General features: G+C 50.7%; 1 protein-coding gene across 2 annotated transcripts in view; it reads right to left on the reverse strand.

Annotated features, from left to right (window-relative positions):
• Positions 1 to 17,822, reverse strand: part of CDH23 (cadherin related 23) — a 382,425-nt gene that overhangs the window by 27,984 nt on the left and 336,619 nt on the right. The window contains exons 36-44 of one of the 2 annotated variants that reach the window (XM_039911511.1): positions 12,431 to 12,652; positions 12,132 to 12,251; positions 11,374 to 11,554; positions 8,991 to 9,124; positions 7,151 to 7,360; positions 5,402 to 5,509; positions 4,404 to 4,506; positions 2,258 to 2,383; positions 638 to 841 (exon numbers count right to left, since the gene is read on the reverse strand). In XM_039911511.1, coding sequence (XP_039767445.1) covers positions 638 to 841; positions 2,258 to 2,383; positions 4,404 to 4,506; positions 5,402 to 5,509; positions 7,151 to 7,360; positions 8,991 to 9,124; positions 11,374 to 11,554; positions 12,132 to 12,251; positions 12,431 to 12,652 — 1,408 coding nt within the window. The remainder of the gene's footprint in view (positions 1 to 637; positions 842 to 2,257; positions 2,384 to 4,403; positions 4,507 to 5,401; positions 5,510 to 7,150; positions 7,361 to 8,990; positions 9,125 to 11,373; positions 11,555 to 12,131; positions 12,252 to 12,430; positions 12,653 to 17,822) is intronic. The other variant, XM_039911510.1, reaches the window with a different exon arrangement.

Consider the following 17,822-nt stretch of genomic DNA (forward strand, 5'->3'; position numbering starts at 1 on the left):
GGTCTTGGGCTGGTGCTCTTGTGATGCTAGTTAGTCTCTCAATCATATTAGAGTGCTTACTATATGCAGAGCACTGTGCTTGGAAAGTACAATACAACAGTGAACAGACACATTACTTGTTCACAAGGAGCTTACGGTCTAGGGAGAGACAGACGTTAATATATATAAATTACAGCTACGTACACAAGTACTGTGGAGCTGAGGGGGGGATGAATAAAGGAAACAAGTCAGGGAGCCGCAGAAGGGAGAGGGAGGAAAGGAAATGAGGGCTTAGTCAGGGAAGGCCTCATGGAGGAGATGTGCCTTTAATAAGGCTTCTATGGCAGGAAGAGTCATTGTCTGTTGGGTGTGAAGAGGGAGGGCGTTCCGGGTCAGAGTCAGGATGTGAGAGGTTGGTGGCAAGATGGACAAGATAGAGGTAAAGTGAGAAGGGTTAGTGTTAGAGGAGCGAAGTGTGTAGGCTGAATTGGAGTAGGAGAGTAGCAAGGTGAGATAGGAGAGGGCAAGGTGATTGAGTCCTCTAAAGCCTGTGTTAGGCTCTTAGTTCCCCTGAGCAGTATGACAAGGTTCTGCCCCCTCCGCACTCCCACCTCTTACCCTTCCCGGGCTCCCCCACCCGCCCAGGAGGTCCCCAGACCTGGCGGGCTGTTCTCCAGCAGTCGGACAGTCAGGGCTGCGGGGGAAAAGATGGGCTGATTGTCGTTGTCATCCAAGATGGAGATGTGGAGCTCGGCGGTGCTGTTGAGTAGCCCCACGTCCTCTGCCAGCAGCAGCAGCTCCAGGTGTGGCGGGGTGAAAGCTTCCCGATCCAGGTCAGTGTCTGGGCGCACTACCACTATGCCTGGCCAGGGCCGTGGAGCCAGGGGAGGCCGAGGGAGAGAAGTAGACGCATGCATGGACAGTGGAGGAGTGATGGAGATGGGCAAAGTGTGTGTGTGTGTGTGTGTGTGTGTGTGTGTGAGTGTGGGGATGGGGGGGGCGGGGATAGAGGGAAATGGAAGGAAAGGTGGGGAGGCAGGAAAGGAGGAAGAGGAGAGAAAGGAGGGAGAGGTGAACAGGAACATTTTACATGCTGAAAACTCATGTTTCCTCTTCTCTGGCACTTCCAAGAGCTGAGCCCTGTTAGAGTCGGGACCACTCTTTAAAGAGACAGAGTTTAGTGCTCAGACCTGTGATGGAGAGAGCTTGGTGCATCTCCCATTGTCTCTTCCATTCGACTGGAAGTTCCGTGAGGGCAGAGACTAATTTCACTTTTCTTGTATGTCCCAAAGTGCCCCCATCCAGTGCTCCGCACACACTAGGTGCCCAAGTTACACTGATGATGGATGAAGTTTCTCCCATCAGGAATGATGGATAGGCTTCTTCCTGAGACCCCAGGGCCCAGGCCCTAACCAGAGGAACCAATTCTAGTGCTGATAATTTGTGTGGTGCCATATAATAATGTTAATAATATTAATGATAATTTTGGCATTTGTTAAGTGTTTACTATGGGCCAGGTACTGTACTAAGCATTGTACTCTCTGCCCTGCCAGTCACGTTCCCAATGGGCCACGGCCCAAGCCAGGAGACGAGCAGTGGGGGGGTGTGGGGGAGTGTGCACACTGTGAAACATTTCTGTGGTCTTTGCCCACATTAACCAGTTAATCAGGAGTAGAATTCAGGTCTCTCACTTTCCAATCAATCAATCAATCAGTAGTATGTATTGAGCACTTACTATGTGCACAGCACTCTACTAATCCCTTGGGAGAGTACAATAAAACAGAGTTGGTAGACACGTCCCCTGCTCACAACAAGCTTATAGTACAAAGCAACACTCTTCCCCTCGTGGGCATCAACGGCCTGGCTTCTCCTGGCTACGATGCAGAGGCGATGGCCTCTGGAGGGGCTCTCAGGTTGAGGGAATAAACTCCTCCTGGAGATCTATCCAGCTCCTCTCACGAACCCGCCCAGGCCCACCAGCTCTGCACCAAACCCCCATAGGACAAAAGGGGGCTGACTGGGTGACTTTCCTTAGAGCCCTCCCTCAAATCTCAAGGCCCTGGAGCATTCCTGGATGATTAGTCCCAAGATGCAATGGACTCAACCCCAGGAAAGCAGTAAGGGGGAGGGAGTCCGGCTTTTTCTTTTCCCCCAGAATCTAACCCACTGTCCAGTAGCACTGGACATGGGCAATGCTGGGTTTGGAGGGTGTGTGTCTGTGTGTGCACGTATGTGTGTGTGTGCCTGTTGTGGGGGCAGAGGGCATTGTGGGGCTCACCAGTGCTGCGGCTTATGTCGAAGAGATGACTCTGCTCTCCTAGAAGCGTGTAAGTCACCACCGCATTGACGCCCAGATCTTTGTCGAAGGCCCGGATTGGCCCGTTCAGAACCACGAGGGGGGTTCCTGCACCAGACAGAAGAGGAGTGGATCGCCTCTGGATGAAGGGACTTCCTCCCCTCCTCCCCCCTCCCCAACCCAGCACCCCTTCCCAGCCCCGGGTGACTGACAACATGGCTGACAGCAATGAATGTGGAGGACAGAGAGGGTAAGGCCCCAGGTAGGACCCCTGAAGGTGGAGGACAGGAGGAGGAGTGGGACTGGATGGAGCAGCCTTGGCAGACTGAACCCAGGAGCCTCTGGGTAGCGGCCTCAAGCCCTGCTGGGGGAAAGAACAAAACAGAACCATGAGCAAGCCCATCCAGGGGCCGGCTGGGGGCCCAGGGCAGACTTGCTGACAGGCGAAACGCATACACGTGGGCTACCTAAGCATGTGTGTGCATGTATGACTGAGAAAGCATAACACGAGCCTGGGTTTAACAGATCTTTTTTGCTGTTTGCAACCCCTTGGGGTAACACTTGTGTATGAGATTCCAGGTACTAACACTTGTGTATGAGATCCCAGCTACTGTAGTTCTCGCTGTCCCTTGCTCCCCACTCTCCCATCTCCGACCCATTGCAGGCACCTTCTCCCTACGTGGTACATCTTCCCTTCGACTATCTTCCAAGTTCTCCCAAACAGCCACTTTCTCCAGGAGGCTTTGCCTGACTGATCCTCTCCCATTCCCCTCATCCCCAAGCAGATCATGGTCATCCCACAACTATTATGGGACGAGCCCCTCAGCAGGCATGTATTTATCAACTCTTGTTTGTTAGTTCGAGATGTTTATCATTTCCCATTCTTCCTCTTAATTATTGTATTTTTGTCCATTACATCTGCGACCTTCCCCACTAGATTGACTGTAGTCCTTTTATTTTCGTGGACTGTCACCAAAGAGCCTAGGCCAAGGTTCTGCTTACAGTAGGTGGTCCACACCCTCTTCTAGGCTGGGCAGGGAACGTGTCTACTCATTCTGTTGTAGTGTAGTCTCCCAAGCACTTAGTACAATGCTTGGTACATAGTAACTCTCAATGAATACCCTTGATCAATTGCTTGATTTTCTGCACACAGGTTTCCCAGGACAGCCTAGAGGAGGCAGAAACGTGAAGGAGGCATACAGGAGGCTGCTGGTTACTCCCAAGGTATCCCTTGCCCTATCACATGCCGCACGGTCGGCTCCAAGCCTCCCTCAACCAATCTCGGATCCAAACCAAATCTCCGCAAGTCTCAAGGACCACTCCAGTTACAGCCATCCCAAAGCCCTTCCCCGAAACTTGACACTGGGGGCTAAAACCCAGAACTGGTCTCTCATAATAACAGTGATAATAATAATAATGATAACGGTATTTGTTAAGTGCTTACTATGGGCCAGGCACTGTTCTAAACGCTGGGGTGGATACAAGCAAATCGAGTTGGACACAGTCCCTGTCCCATGTGGGGCTCACAGTCTCAAACCCCATTTTACAGATGAGGTAACTGAGGCCCAGAGAAGTGATGTAACTTGCCCAAGGCCACACAAAAGAGAAGTGGCAGATCTGGGATTAGAACCCATGACCTTCTGACTCCTAGTCCGTGCTCTAGCCACTAGCTCCCATCAGGAGACCTCTTCATCTCAGACCAGTTCACATCCGGGAATCCCAGGGGATGGGGAGAAAACCTTCCAACCTGAAGGAGGGTGGTGCTTGGGAGTCACAGGAGGAGGGTAGACAGTGGTTTCCTCTGAATCTCCCTTCTTCCTGGGAGCAGGTAGAGGGTGAATGGGGCCAATTGTCTGCCAGCTCAACCGTAAGAACCACCTCCCTAGAGATCCTGCCTCATCAGATGAGGATTGGCAGCTAATAATCCTGCTCAGGTCCTCCGGAGTGACCTCTGCTCAGGTTCTCTCCTCCAGCTCTGGGGGTCAGTGCCCAGCGCCCCTCAGGGAGGTGAGTTGAGAGGTGAGTTCCCTTCAGAGAAAAGTGACCTCCACCCCCCAGCGCTCACCCCCAGGGAATAGGCTGCTAGCTCAAGGAGACTCCCAGAGACTCGTTCTCCACAGGGATTCACCTGCAGGGGAGTTCTCCATGATCTCTGCCTCGTAGGAGTCTTGGGTGAACAGTGGATGATTATCATTCTCATCAGCGATTAGAACCACCAGCAAGTCAAAATCCTGCAGGGTGAGAGCACAGGAGAAGAGGTGGCAGGTGGGAGATGGGGGAATGGATCGTGGGAGGATCTGTGTTGGGGGCCCAGGTGACTGACCCAGAGAGAGGTCGTGATGGACTTTAAAAATAAGTCAGGAAAACCTTCTGTAGGCCATTCTAAGCATTGGCACCAATGACCACCAGAGATTCTGGGGAGGGCAGAGAGAGCAGAGAGTAGCAGAGAGAAAGGGCCATAGCAGGAACTCATATTGAATTCTTATTGCTGTAGGGGCCTGCCTCCCCTTCTTAGGTTCTGTGATCCTTGTGGGCCCTAGATGATTTTTCTGAAATTACCCCAGTGCTTGGTGTATTGCTTTGCACATTCCAAGTGCTTAATAAATACCAGAAAAAAATCACAAGGACAGTGGTAATGGTCCAAGGATGGATTTCTGAGGGCAGGGGCGGCAGACCTCACCCTGCTCAGCACCACGGAGAGCTCCAAGGGGGCTCCGCTGGCAGGGGGTGAGGAAAGCTAATAATAATAATAATAATAATAATTGTCGTATTTGTTAAGCGCTTACTATGTGCCAGGCACCGTACTAAGCGCTGGGGTAGATACAAGACAATGGGGTTGGACACAGTCGCTGTCCCACATAGGGCTCACGTTCTTAATCTCCATTTTACAGATAAGGAAACTGAGGCACGGAGAAATTAAGTGACTTGTCCAAAGTCACACAGCGACAAGTGCCGCAGTCAGGTTTAGAATCCAGGTCCTCTGACTCCCAGGCCCGGGCTCTTTCCACTAGGCCACTCTGCTTTCTGACCCTCTTTTCTGCCAGCCTAGTCTGTCCCAGTCTCCCCATCTCAGTCCCTCTCCTTCCCCCTGTCCCCCGGGGGGTCCCTGGCACCCTTGGCACGCACCCTCCGGGCGATGCGTGGATTCTCAGGGTTGTCCTTGACGGAGACGGTCAGTTTGTATTCTGGGATCCTCTCCCTGTCCAGTGGGCGGTTCACAGAGACAACACCTGTCTGGGGAGAAGACAGACCGGGAGGAGTCGCATTAGAGAAGGGGAAGGCGCTCCCAGTCCCTGGGACCCCTCCACCCTGGAGAACCTGTTGGATCATGCAGTGAATGAAGCTCTTCTTTTTCCAAGGCGGACCCTGACTCTGAGGTTTGGGGTGGCTGAGATCAAGTGAGCAATGTCAGCTGGAGGGAGCAGTTTGAGCCCTAAATGACAAACTATTATTACTATTATTATTATTTGGAATAATAATTGTGGTTTTTGTTAAGCATTTACTATGTGCCAGGCACTGTACTAAGTGTTGGGGTGGACACAAGTAAATAGGGTTGGACAGAGTCCCTGTCCCACATGGGGCTCATAATCTCAATCCCCATTTTACAGATGAGGTAACTGAGGCACAGAGAAGTTAAGTGACTTGCTCAAAGTCTCACGGCAGACAAATGGCAGAGCTGGTATTAGAACCCGGGTTCTTCTGTCACCCAGGCCCATGTTCTATCCTTGACACCACACTGCTGCTGTAATTATTTAAATATATATATATATATAATATATTATAACATATATAGTTATCCTTCTTATTAGAAGAAGACACCAATGATGGTGAAATTCACTTATGAAATTCACTTATGGGTGTGTGCCTGAATAGGCCAATGAGAGACCCACTGCCTTGGCCACACTGTGCTCACAAAAGGGCTGTCCATTACTGTGTTGCCATGTTTGATATTTGCAGTGTCTGACCTTGGCATTCTCTCTGGCTTCCTTTCCATGCAAAGCTTTTGGCCCAAGAGCTTCTTGGTGGCAGTGCACCTTACTGGTTTACCCTCCACAATCCCCATTTTGTGGATGAGGGAACCGAAGCACAGAAAAGTTAAGTGACTTGTCCAGAGTCACACAGCAGGCAAGTGGCAGAGCTGGGATTAGAACCCAGGTCGTCTGACTCCAAGACCATGCTCTTTTTTTTAATGGTATTTGTTAAGCTTCCTTAGCTTCCCACTGGGAGACCTCTTCACCTCAAAACGGTTCACACTCATGAATCCCAGGGGAGAAGGGAGAAAAACAAAAACTTCTATCCTGAAGGAGGGTGGGGCTTGGGGTTAGGAGGAGGTGGGTGGAAAGAACCTCCTCTCTGAACCTCCTTTCTTCCTGGAGGCAGAAGGAGGTCAAATGGGGATGGTTGCCCGTCAGCCCAACCAAAAGAACCACCTCCTCAGAGACCCTGCTTCATCAGAGAAGGATCGGTACCTGGGATGCAGCATTTTCTGAGGCTTTGTCTTACTGTAGTAGACAGTCTAGTAGAAGGAGCACAGGGTCTTAATTAATAATAATTATTCATAATCATATTTGTTAAGTGCTTACTATGTGCCAAGCACTGGTCTTAGTGCTGGGGTAGATACAAGCTAATCAGTTGAGGTGAGTCCCACATGGAGCTCACCGACTTAATCCCCATTTTACAGATGAGATAACTGAGGCACAGAGAAGTGAAGTGATTTGCCCAAGGTCACACAGCAGACAAGTGGTGGAGCCAGAATTAGAACCCATGACCTCTAACTCTCAGGCCTGTGCTCTATCCAGTAAGCCTCAATGGATGGCGGAGGCAGGTTCGGTCCCTCAGCCACAGGGGGTGGGAGGGGCGGAGGATTGGGTTTACCGTGGCATTGATGAGGAAGGCCCGGTCCCTGTTGCCGGCTGTCAGGTTGAAGGTCAGGAGGGCATTGCGGCCACTGTCAGCGTCACTGGCGTGAATGTGGGCCACGAAACTGGAGACGGGGCTGTTCTCGCTGATGGAGACATTCAGGGGCAAGTTCAGCAGCACTGGGTCGTTGTCATTGATATCCAAGACCCTCACGCCCACCAGGATCTGGGGACGGGAGAGTGGGGGACCAGGCAAGGAGGGAGGAAAGGACAGAGGGAAAAGAAGAACAAAGAAAAGGGTTGGGGTGGAGATGTTTCTGTGTGGAGACGCCAATACAGTAGCACTGCTAGGCCAGCAAGACAACCGGGAACTCAGAATGAACTCGCTAGTGGGCACGGCAACCCAGAACCTTCAGATTTGATGCTGAATTCGAAGGCAAATACCTTAGAGGCAGACAGCAGGCAGCGAGAATGGTGGAGGAATGATTCATAAATGGTAAGTGTTGGCTATAACCACAAATGGCATAGTGATAGCCATCTTCCAGTTGCCAGAGATTCACTCATCCGGGAGCACAGCAACGGAAGTGTAGCTAATTACATTAGCTCTTGCCTTAGGTACGCAGCAGGAGAATTCCTGCCATTTATGTTTATTTACTTAATTTATGTTTGTTTATTTGAGTAAGCTGATGATGTGGTCAGGTAACTTTAGTTTCCGGAAGTTGTTTGGTTTCCTCGCTGACAGTGTTCACAAGCCTATATAGCTACACTAGACAGAGAGGCATCTGGACTAACATGAACCCAAAGGAAGTTGTTTAAAAATACACAATCCTTACTACTTTCATTTTAATACTTATTTTGATAGCATTTTTTCTCACCTGGTTTGCTATCAATGGTCTCTCTCTCATCTTTCTCACACACTGCAAACTGGCTATCTCAAAGCTGTTGGTGGATGACAGCTATCTGTCAATCACTGGGGCTCTGGTGCACAGAGAAATGGACCTGGGGATAGAAATGGCTGTAACCCTGCCAATGGTTTGAACATCTCCACACCCTGAATGCCCAAGTTCCCGGGAAACGTGGTCGGTGCTTGAGAGGAGGTGAGAGTTACTGGAGGAGACCCTTCTCGGTATGAACCTCCGAGAGGTACAAGAAATGGTGAGGGAGAGGATACCGGAGAGCAAAGGACAAGACTTAGAGGAAAATGTCATTTAGGAGTCATCTCTGTGGTCTGCCCAGCCTTATGGTGGCAGCAGGTCACTAGGAGGAACCATGTGATAGCTGCCCTTCTGGCCACCTATCCTTATCCATCCACCTAACATCACAAATTCTTCCCTGCACAATCCCAGCTTTCTCCCAGGTAGCCTGTATTGGATGGCCTGTCCACGCATTGATCCAATCGGACCTGAAGATATTCCCCGGCTGCACAGATTCCTGTGGGCGTGAGTTCGGGGATGTTGTGGGCTCCATCAAGTAATCAATCAATGATAACTATTGAGCACTTACTGTGTGCAGAGGACTGTACTAAGTGCTCGGAAGAGTTGGTAGAGGGGGAGACAGACATTAATATAAATAATAATGATTATTATTATTATCATTATGGTACATGTTCAGTGCTTACTATTTGCCAAATACTGTTCTAAACACCGGGGGACATACAAGTTTTTATTCAACAGTAAATCAATCGTATTTATTGAGCACTTACTGTGTGCAGAGCACTGCATTAAGCGCGCGGGCGAGTACAACAGAGTTTGTAGACATGCTCCCCACCCACGGTGAGCTTACAGTCTAGAGGGGGTGACAGACATTAAAAGAAATAAATGTATTCTGTTGATCTCCACACCTTACCCAGAACTCACCGTGGAGCTGAGGGCGGGGGTCCCCCTGTCCCGTGCGCAGATGGTGAGGTTGTAGAACGCAATGTTCTCCCGGTCCAGCTCAACATCCTTACGGACTCGCAGCTCCCCCTCCACCGGAGAGATCACAAACTCCCCTGGGCCCCATTTTGGGGAAGAACAAAGGATTTCAAGAAGGAAGAAAGGGCTTGCAAGTAGTCACTCGCCCAGCCTCCCCTCCCTCTCCGCTAATGTAAAGTCGGTGACCTGAAAGGTCAAATCACGGCGATGGGGGAGGTGGAGAGAGAGGAGTGGGGTCCCTGAGTCTCCTCTCCCTCCTGAAATGTCCTTTCAATTCCCAAGGAAATGAATAAAGGGGACTCTGACATTAATAATAACTATGGCACTTGTAAAGCACTTACTATGTGCCAAACACTGTTCTAAGCATTGAGGTAGACACAAGTCACTCGGGTTGAACACAGTCCCTTTCCAGCATGGTTCTCACACTCTTATTCTCATTTTACAGATGAGGTAACTGAGGCATAAAGCAGTAAAGTGACTTGCCCAAGGTCACAGAGCAGACTTGTGGCAGAGCCGGGACTAGAATCCAAGTCCCTCTGTCAGGTTCGTGCTCTATCCACTAGGCTTTGATGTTTCTCAGCTGGTGGGGCCATGGACTCGCATACTTATTGGGATGAGGCTCTGGTCTGGAACGGCGGGACAACTAGAAAGGCCTGAGATGGATGGATCCTTCTCAGGTTGGACCTAACCACTTCTTCTACTTCCTTCTTTCCTGAAAATCCCCATTTCACCTTACATTTCGAAAGGTCTGGTACAGTACCCTCTTTGGTGCCTTGGATGTAATGGGGGGGGAGGGGAGGACCAGTGACTGCATCCCTCTTCTTTCTGGGGACTGGTGCTTCCTTCGTGAGACAAGGCAAGCAAAGACCTTGACATTTCTCTAGAACTCTGGGTCCTCTACAGACAGGACTTCTTCACCCTCCCACCAGCCCTAAGATGTGGGCGAAGAGCCTATTACCGGTTTTACAGTAAGGGAAACTGGGGACCAGAGAGGGGAAGTAACTTTCCTATTGAAACTCAGCAGGTCTAAAGAAGGAAGGAAGGGCTTGCAAGTGGTCACTCATCCAGCCTCCCCTCCCTCTCTGCTAATGGAAAGTCGGTGACCCGAAAAGTCAAATCATGGCGATGGGGGAGGTGGAGAGGGAGGAGTGGGGTCCCTGAGTCCTGAGCTGCAAACAGGCTCTCTGGAACTCTGGGTTTTCTAGAGACAGAACTTCTTCACCCTCCCACCAGCCCTAAGATGTTGGGGAAGAGCTTATTACCTGCTTTACAGTAAGGGAAACTGGGGAGCAGAGAGGGGAAGTAACTTTCCTAATGAAATTCAGCAGGTCTACGTCTGAACTGAAAACAGGCCCTGGGCTGTGTAGTTTAGTTTACTCATCTGTACCCATGCTCCTCTCTTACACTTCACCCCGAGCATCTTCCCTGCTTCTTCCAAAACGAGAAGTTCAAATCTGCCTTGGCAGCGTGTTGTGATTTCCCAAAAGCTTCACTCAGCTCCCTAGTCCTTCCACATCCCATCCTCCTGGTTTTATCTTGCAATAGAAGGACACAAAGATTCCTTGTGGAAAGGATGCTGCCTGTAGCATTCTACATGTTTTCCCTATTCTATATGTTTTCTCTACTACCAACCCCTGCTTGACCCCACACTACCCCGCTTAAACAGGCTCTACTGTTCCAAACTCTCTGCTTAAAGAGGCTGCCCCCTAACCTAGCCCAGAGAGGAGAAGAGGCTTGCCCAAGGTCACCCAGTCAGTCGCTGGAGGCACCAAGGCGCATGTCCCCCAATTTCTGGTGCCCTACGTGGCGATAAGAATAATAAATAATAATGGTAGTTAAGCACTTATTATATGTCAAGCCCTGTTCTAACTCCCGGGGTAGATACAAGATAACAAGATCCCTCATGGGACTCACAGTCTAAGAAGGAGGGAGAACAGTTATTTAATTCCCATTCTGCAGATGGGGTAAGTGAGGCACAGTGACTCTCCCAAGGTCACATGGCAGACAAGCGACAGAACTGGAATTACAATCTAGGTCCTCTGACTCCCAGCCGGTGCTCTTTCCACTAGGCCATGCTGCTTCCCCCTCCTCCTGGACCAAATCCTCCCCTGTGATTGGTGGTGTTCCAGTTGATGTCACCAGGTGGGTGACTGACATCCAATACCCTCGAGCTTTCCTTCTGGGAGTGGTTCCAAGGAGCAAGGTCCACACTCTGGAAGCATCTGCCTTCTCCCCTTTTCCTATGGGTGAGGCTAGCTTAGCCTGTACAATCACTGGCCATGGGCTCTTGTCCACTAGAAACATCCCGATCCCCAGCCCCACTCACCCAGAGGGTCCCCGCCCACAATGCTGTATTCCACCTGCCCGTTGGGCCCTGAATCGCCGTCCACAGCCAGGAAGGTCCACACCCTGGGGCCAGGCTGCCCCTCCGTGATGTCAAAAGGCCCCTCGTAGGCCTGGGGAAAGGTGGGCCGGTTGTCGTTGATGTCATTCAGGTTCACCAGCACCTGCAGAGGACCCAGCCACAGCTCAGCCTTGGCAGCCCTGGGGTTGGGGGCGGGGGGGCGGTGCGGGGGTGCTGGGGCTGATCGGGGTGCTGAGGGATGCTGGGGGGCAGGGGCTGTGCCCTGACAAGGAGGGGCTCACGTAAACCCAGTGGAGGGGCTCTTGAGGGGAAGCGGGGCTGGCTCCTTGGCTGGGGGGCCAGTCCTTTGGCCAGTCTGGTTGTGCTCACTCCCCTCGGGGCCAGTTCGGAATGGGTTTAGCCAGGGAGGGTGTGGAGGACTGCTCCAATTGGTACAGTAGGGCTTGGTTTTAGGGGACCTTCTAAGTCACTGGTCAGAGACCCAAATCCCTTTCTCATGCCCGGTGGGAGGGTGGCAGCAGCAGCGGGCATGGGACCCCTCTACCCCAGCTTCCAGCTTAACCCCATTGATCCATCTCTTCCATCTTGCCCTTTCCCCAGGCCCGGGCAGGCACCTCTCCGCTCCTTGTCTGTAGCCCCCACCCTCTCCCGCGGGCCTCCAGGTAGTCAGCACCAGGAGAGGCAGCCCCGGCCCCCCTCTCTCGGCTGGCGGAACACACCGTGGCAGTGGAGGTGAGACGATGGGACAGGACTGGGCACTGGTCAGTGGCGGTGACGAGCAGCGTGTACCGTCCGTGGCTGATCTCATAGTCCAACTCTTTCATGGTGCTGATCAGGCCCTGTGGGAAGAATCACCCACACACAAACATCCACACATCCACACGTGCACCACACCCGCACACAACCTTCCCTCTCCCCGCCAGCCCTCCGTGGCGCCCCCTTCCCCCAACACACCCACACCCAGGGGACTCCAGATTAGGCGGAGGTGGCCGGCAGGGGCATCGGGGTGGGCACTGACCGTGGCGCTGTCTATGTGGAAGGTGTTGATGATGTTGCCCTGGATGATGGCGTAGATGACTGAGCCATTGGGGCCCTCATCCCAGTCCAGGGCCCGGACGGTGATGAGGCTGGCATTGAGGGTGTCTGGACCCTCATCCAAGGACACCTCGTAGTGCTGCTGCTGAAACACGGGCGCGTTGTCGTTCTCATCTAGAACGGTCACGTACACTGGCGTGGTTGCCTGCGGGGTCAAGAGCGGGCCCAGGAGGGCCGATAGCTGCCATGAAGTGGAGGCTGCCCGGAAGGCCGCCTGGGCCCCGAGTCCATCTGGGAGTTTTTCTGGACTGGTCTAGACCAACGTGACCCATCAGGGGTAAAAAAGGATCAGAGACTGGGGAGATTGCACCAGCGTGGCTCAGTGGAAAGAGCATGGGCTTTGGAGTCAGGGCTCATGAGTTCGAATCCCAGCTCTGCCACTTGTCGGCTGTGTGACTGTGGGCAAGTCACTTAACGTCTCTGTGCCTCAGTTCCCTCATCTGTAAAATGGGGATTGACTGTGAGCCCCACGTGGGACAACCTGATTCCCCTATGTCTACCCCAGCGCTTAGAACAGTGCTCGGCACATAGTAAGCGCTTAACAAATACCAACATCATCATCATCATCATCATGAGGGCAGGGAACCGACAAGAAATGACCTCTATAGAACAAAACTGTTTGTTTGCTTTTTTCCTAGTACTTAAGTGCTAACTTGATATGCTGTACCAAATGCTAGAGTAGACACAAGATACAAGAAATAGCATGGCCTAGTGAATAGAATATGGGCTTGGAGTCAGAAGGACTTCGGTTCTAATCCTGCTCCTCCACTCGTCTGCTGTGTGACCTTAGGCAAATGGCTTAACTTCATGAGCCCCATGCGGAACATGGTCTCTGCCAGCTGATCATATTTACTAAGTGTTTACCGTGTGCAGAGCATTGTCCAACCTGATTAGCTTATATCTAACTCAGTGCTTAGCAGAGGGCTTAGCACATAGTAAACGCTTAACAAATACCATAAAAAAAGATCATCTGGTTGGACTCAGTTCTTTTCCCACATGGAGCTCCTAGTCTAAGTAGGAGAGAGTATTTAGTCCCCATTTTACAGATGAGGAAAAGGAGGCACAATCCTGGTTTGGCCTCTGGCCTGCTATGTGACTTGGGCAAATCACTTAACTATTCTGTCCCTCAGTTTCTTCATCTGTAAAACTGGGAGGATACCCACTCTCCTTCCCCCTTAGATTGTATGCCCCATGTGGGCCAGGGACTGTGTCTTATATCTACCCAGTGTTTAGCACAGAGTATGTTCTTAATAAACACCACAGAAGCTCCTTAGCGGCAGGGTACATGCCACTTCTTTTTTTTTCTCCATTTCCTGGGTACTTAGTTCAGTGCGTTACATCAGATGGGTGCTCAATAAATATTACTATACTACAAAAAGGAGAAGATCAGATTCCTGCCTATGAGGAACTTACAGTTTATCTGGGGAAACAGACATTAAGTAATTTATAGAGACGAGAAAAAAGTGCTCCAATAGTTGAGTATGTAAAATGACATGCACTAAAATACAACAGTAAGTTGTAGAAGCAGCATAGGCTTGGGTGGATAGAGTATGGACCCTGGAGTCAGCAGGACCTGGGTTCTAATCTTGGTTTCCTCACTTGTTTGCTGCGTGACCTTGAGCAAATCACTTCACTTCTCGGTGCCTCAGTTACCTCATCTGTAAAATGGAGATTGAGACTGTGAGCTCAGTATGGGACAGTGACTGAGTCCAACCTGATTAGTCGTATTTAGCTCAGCTCTTAGTATACAGTGCCTAGCACATAGCAAGTGCTAAACAAATACCATAAAAAAGTAGTGAGAGCAAAAGTGCTGAGGGAATAAGTAGGGAGAATATGGTCTCAATGAATTGGAAAAAAACCTCTTGGAGGAGGTGGAAATTCAGAAGGGTTTTGAAGATGGAGAGAACTGTGGTTTGGTAGATTTGGTAGATTTGAAGGGGGAGAGAAGGTACAAATAGAGGGAAAGATGCGAATAAGGGACCATTGGTATGAGAGTTGAGAATGAAGTATGGTAAAGAGAGGCTGGGAAGAATGGAGAGTGTGTGCTGGGAAATAGTAGGTCAAGAGTGGGCAAGTAAGAGGGAGAGAGATGACAGGGTAAAGCCAGTGGTCAGAAGTTCCTGCTTGAAGAGAAAATGAATGGTTAAAGAAAATGAATGGGTAACCACTGAAGGTTTTTGAGAAGGGGAGAGATGGGTGTGGAATGATGTTTTAGCAAGATGATATGAGCAGGAGTGAAGTGAATACAAAGTGCTGAACATATCATGGGTATGAGTGAGAGAATAGATATCCATAATAATCTCAAGGGAGGAAATAAATGATACAAATAAACAAAAAAGAAGGCATATCTGGGAAGAGGATGCATTCAAGGAAGACTTCCTGAAGGAGGTGGATTTTTGGGAGGGCTGAGGGGAGAAGGCTGAGAAGCAGCTTGACCTCATGGATTGAACATGGACCTGGAAGTCAGAAGGAGCCGGGTTCAAATCCCAGCTCTTTCATTTCTCTGCTGTGTGACCTTAGGCAAGTCGCTTAACTTCTCTGGGCCTCTGATATATCGTCTGTAAAATGGGGATTAAGACTGTAAACTCCATGTGAGTCATGGACCATGTCCAATCTGAGTAATTTATATCCACTCCAGCACTTAGTAGAGTGTCTGGCACATAGTAAGCACCTAAGAAATACCACTAAAAAATAAAATAAAAGAGAGGGTGTTCCTGGCCAACCTGAAAGGTTTTTCATTGCTCTTTATTAGGCTGCCTAGCTGGGTAGGGAGGAAGTTTGGCATTAGATATAGTAGATTTCAGGGTCAGGACTGATCTTAGGGGTCTTTTCCCCTCCCTGCCATCAGGACCCTCTCCTCCTGAGAGGCCTGGCCAGCTCAGAGGCCCTTCAGCCCCACTTGGCAATTTGCCAATCCACCTAGATGCTCCAGGACAATGAAGGGACAGTACCTGCTGTCATTCACCACGGCAGATGAGTTTTAGTTGATGGAGCCAGTAGTTCTTGATTCTATTTAGTTGCCATTGTTTTTTACGAGATGTTCTTCCCCTTGACTCTATTTATTGCCATTGTTCTTGTCTGTCAGTCTCCCCTGATTAGACTGTAAGCCCGTCAAATGGCAGGGACTGTCTCTATCTGTTGCCGACTTGTTCATTCCAAGCACTTAGTACAGTGCTCTGCACATAGGAAGCGCTCAATAAATATTACTGAATGAATGAATTCTTGGGTGGCTGGGAACTTGGCCCAGCTCCCTCTATCCTGCACCCCTACACCTCATATTTCATCCCCATTGGGCACCAGGGGAACCTGAGTCTACCAGGCCACTCCCAGCTCTTGCTCTAGTGGACTTGGATCATTTCTCCTGCCTGCCAATACCTTGGGTAGGTGGGCAGAGGCAGGTCAGTGAGGGGAGAGGAAGGAGGGAGAGAGCAGGTGGCCAGGTTAGACAGGGCTGCGCTCTGAAAGAGGGTGGGATGACTAGAAGGGCTTGGCCCAGGAAGGCAGAAAAAGCAAGATCAAGGCTCAGCAAGGGGTGAGCCCCTCTACTTCTGTGGCCCCAGCAATGACTAGTAAAGATGATACATCGCTTAGTACAGTGCTTGGAACATAGTAAGTGCTTAAAAATACCATAATTACTATTATTATTATTATTCATCACCAGGAACCTTGGGGCTGCCCTGCTCCTTGTTCTCTGGAGGGTCAATCCTGATGAAGGCCGGGCCTCTGTCCTACTTTTCCCCCAGGCCCGGGGGCTCAGAACCCATTACTGCCCAGGCCCAGCATGCTTCTCTTTCAGGTACCCTGGCATTGAGCAACAGTCACATGATTTCTCAGAGGCTTGGGCAATCTTCCTCCCTACCCCCCCCATCTGTATCCGTGCTTCCCAGCAGTGCTGTATCTTCATCCTGTGGCGCAATCCCAGGATGCTCTGTGGCCTGGCCCTCCTCCTCCCCTCCTCATACCTCGGCCTCCCGCAACTGGTGAGCCTGGTTTGGGGCCTCTCTCTTCACACTCCAGCTTGCTCCTGCATGGGCACAAGCCCCAGCCCTACTACCTGGGGCTGAATAGGTTACACTGAGCCCACTCCCTCTCTGCCCCACCGTGGGCAGGCAGCCCAGAAGCAGCAGTGCTTGTCACCTTCCCTCCTCACGTTGCTTCTCTGCAAACAAATACAGCAGGCTCCCTAGCTGGGGGGACACTGGGCGACCATGACCTTATCTAGTGGTCCTGGCTGGGGGTGCCAGAAAGATTCTCCCTGGCTCATTGTAGGCAGGGACTGTGTCTATTTACTATTACATTGTACTCTCCCAAGTGCTTAATCCGGGACTCTGCACACAGTAAGTGCTCAATAAATATGACTGACTGACTCACTGCTGCACAGCCGTGGCCCACACTCTCCAGTCCAGGGTCCTGCCTGGAACCATGGGATGCCACCCAGGTTGGAAAAGCCTGCATCTGAGAACAGGCCTCAATTCAGTCCTGGTTTTCCCATTCAACCACAGAATCAGCAGGGAGAGGGAATCCAAACTTCCAGCATTCAGGGAAATAGGGATTGGAGGTGGCCAACAGGCATTTATTAAAGCACTATGTTCCAGGCACTGTACTAAGTCCTGGGATAGAGACAAGCTAATCAGAATAGACACACTCCACATGGAGCTAATAGGCTTACTCTTCATTTTACCGATGAGTTCACACAGCAGACAAGCCGGGAGCCGGGTTTAGAACCCAGATCTTTCTGACTTCCAGGCCCAAGCTCTATCTAGAATGCCAAACTGCTTCCTTTCCAGAAACTCCAAGGTCACCAATCCTAGCTGAACCAATCCCTGCGGGGCTCCATCTGGGGCCCAAAGTTAAAGCTGCTTCCCTCACGTGGTGGCCATTGGAGGCTCTGGTGGAGCCCAGCCCAAAGGAACAGGTGCCTGTTGCCTGCACACTGAGGTACCCTGCTAAACGATGCACTCCAGAGTGATGTAAATCAGGGCCTTGTATGGAAACCTACAGACCCCTGAACTTCAATCTGAGAGGCCCCCAGTCCCTGCCTGCACTTGCTCCAGTCAGTCACTTGTATTTATTGAGTGCTTACTTTGTGCAGAACACTGTACTAAGCACTTGGGAGGGTACAGTGTAAAAATAAACAGATACATTCCCTGCTCACAGTGAGCTTACAGTCTAGAGGGGTAGATAGATGTTAATATAAATAAATATATAAATACAGGCATAGAGAAGCAGCATGGAGTAGTGGACAGAGCACAGACCTGGGAGTCAGAAGGTGATGGGTTCAAATCCCACGTCTGCCACTCATCTGATGCATGACC

Source organism: Ornithorhynchus anatinus, chromosome 3 (genome assembly GCF_004115215.2).
Source record: "Ornithorhynchus anatinus isolate Pmale09 chromosome 3, mOrnAna1.pri.v4, whole genome shotgun sequence".
NCBI lineage: Eukaryota > Metazoa > Chordata > Mammalia > Monotremata > Ornithorhynchidae > Ornithorhynchus > Ornithorhynchus anatinus.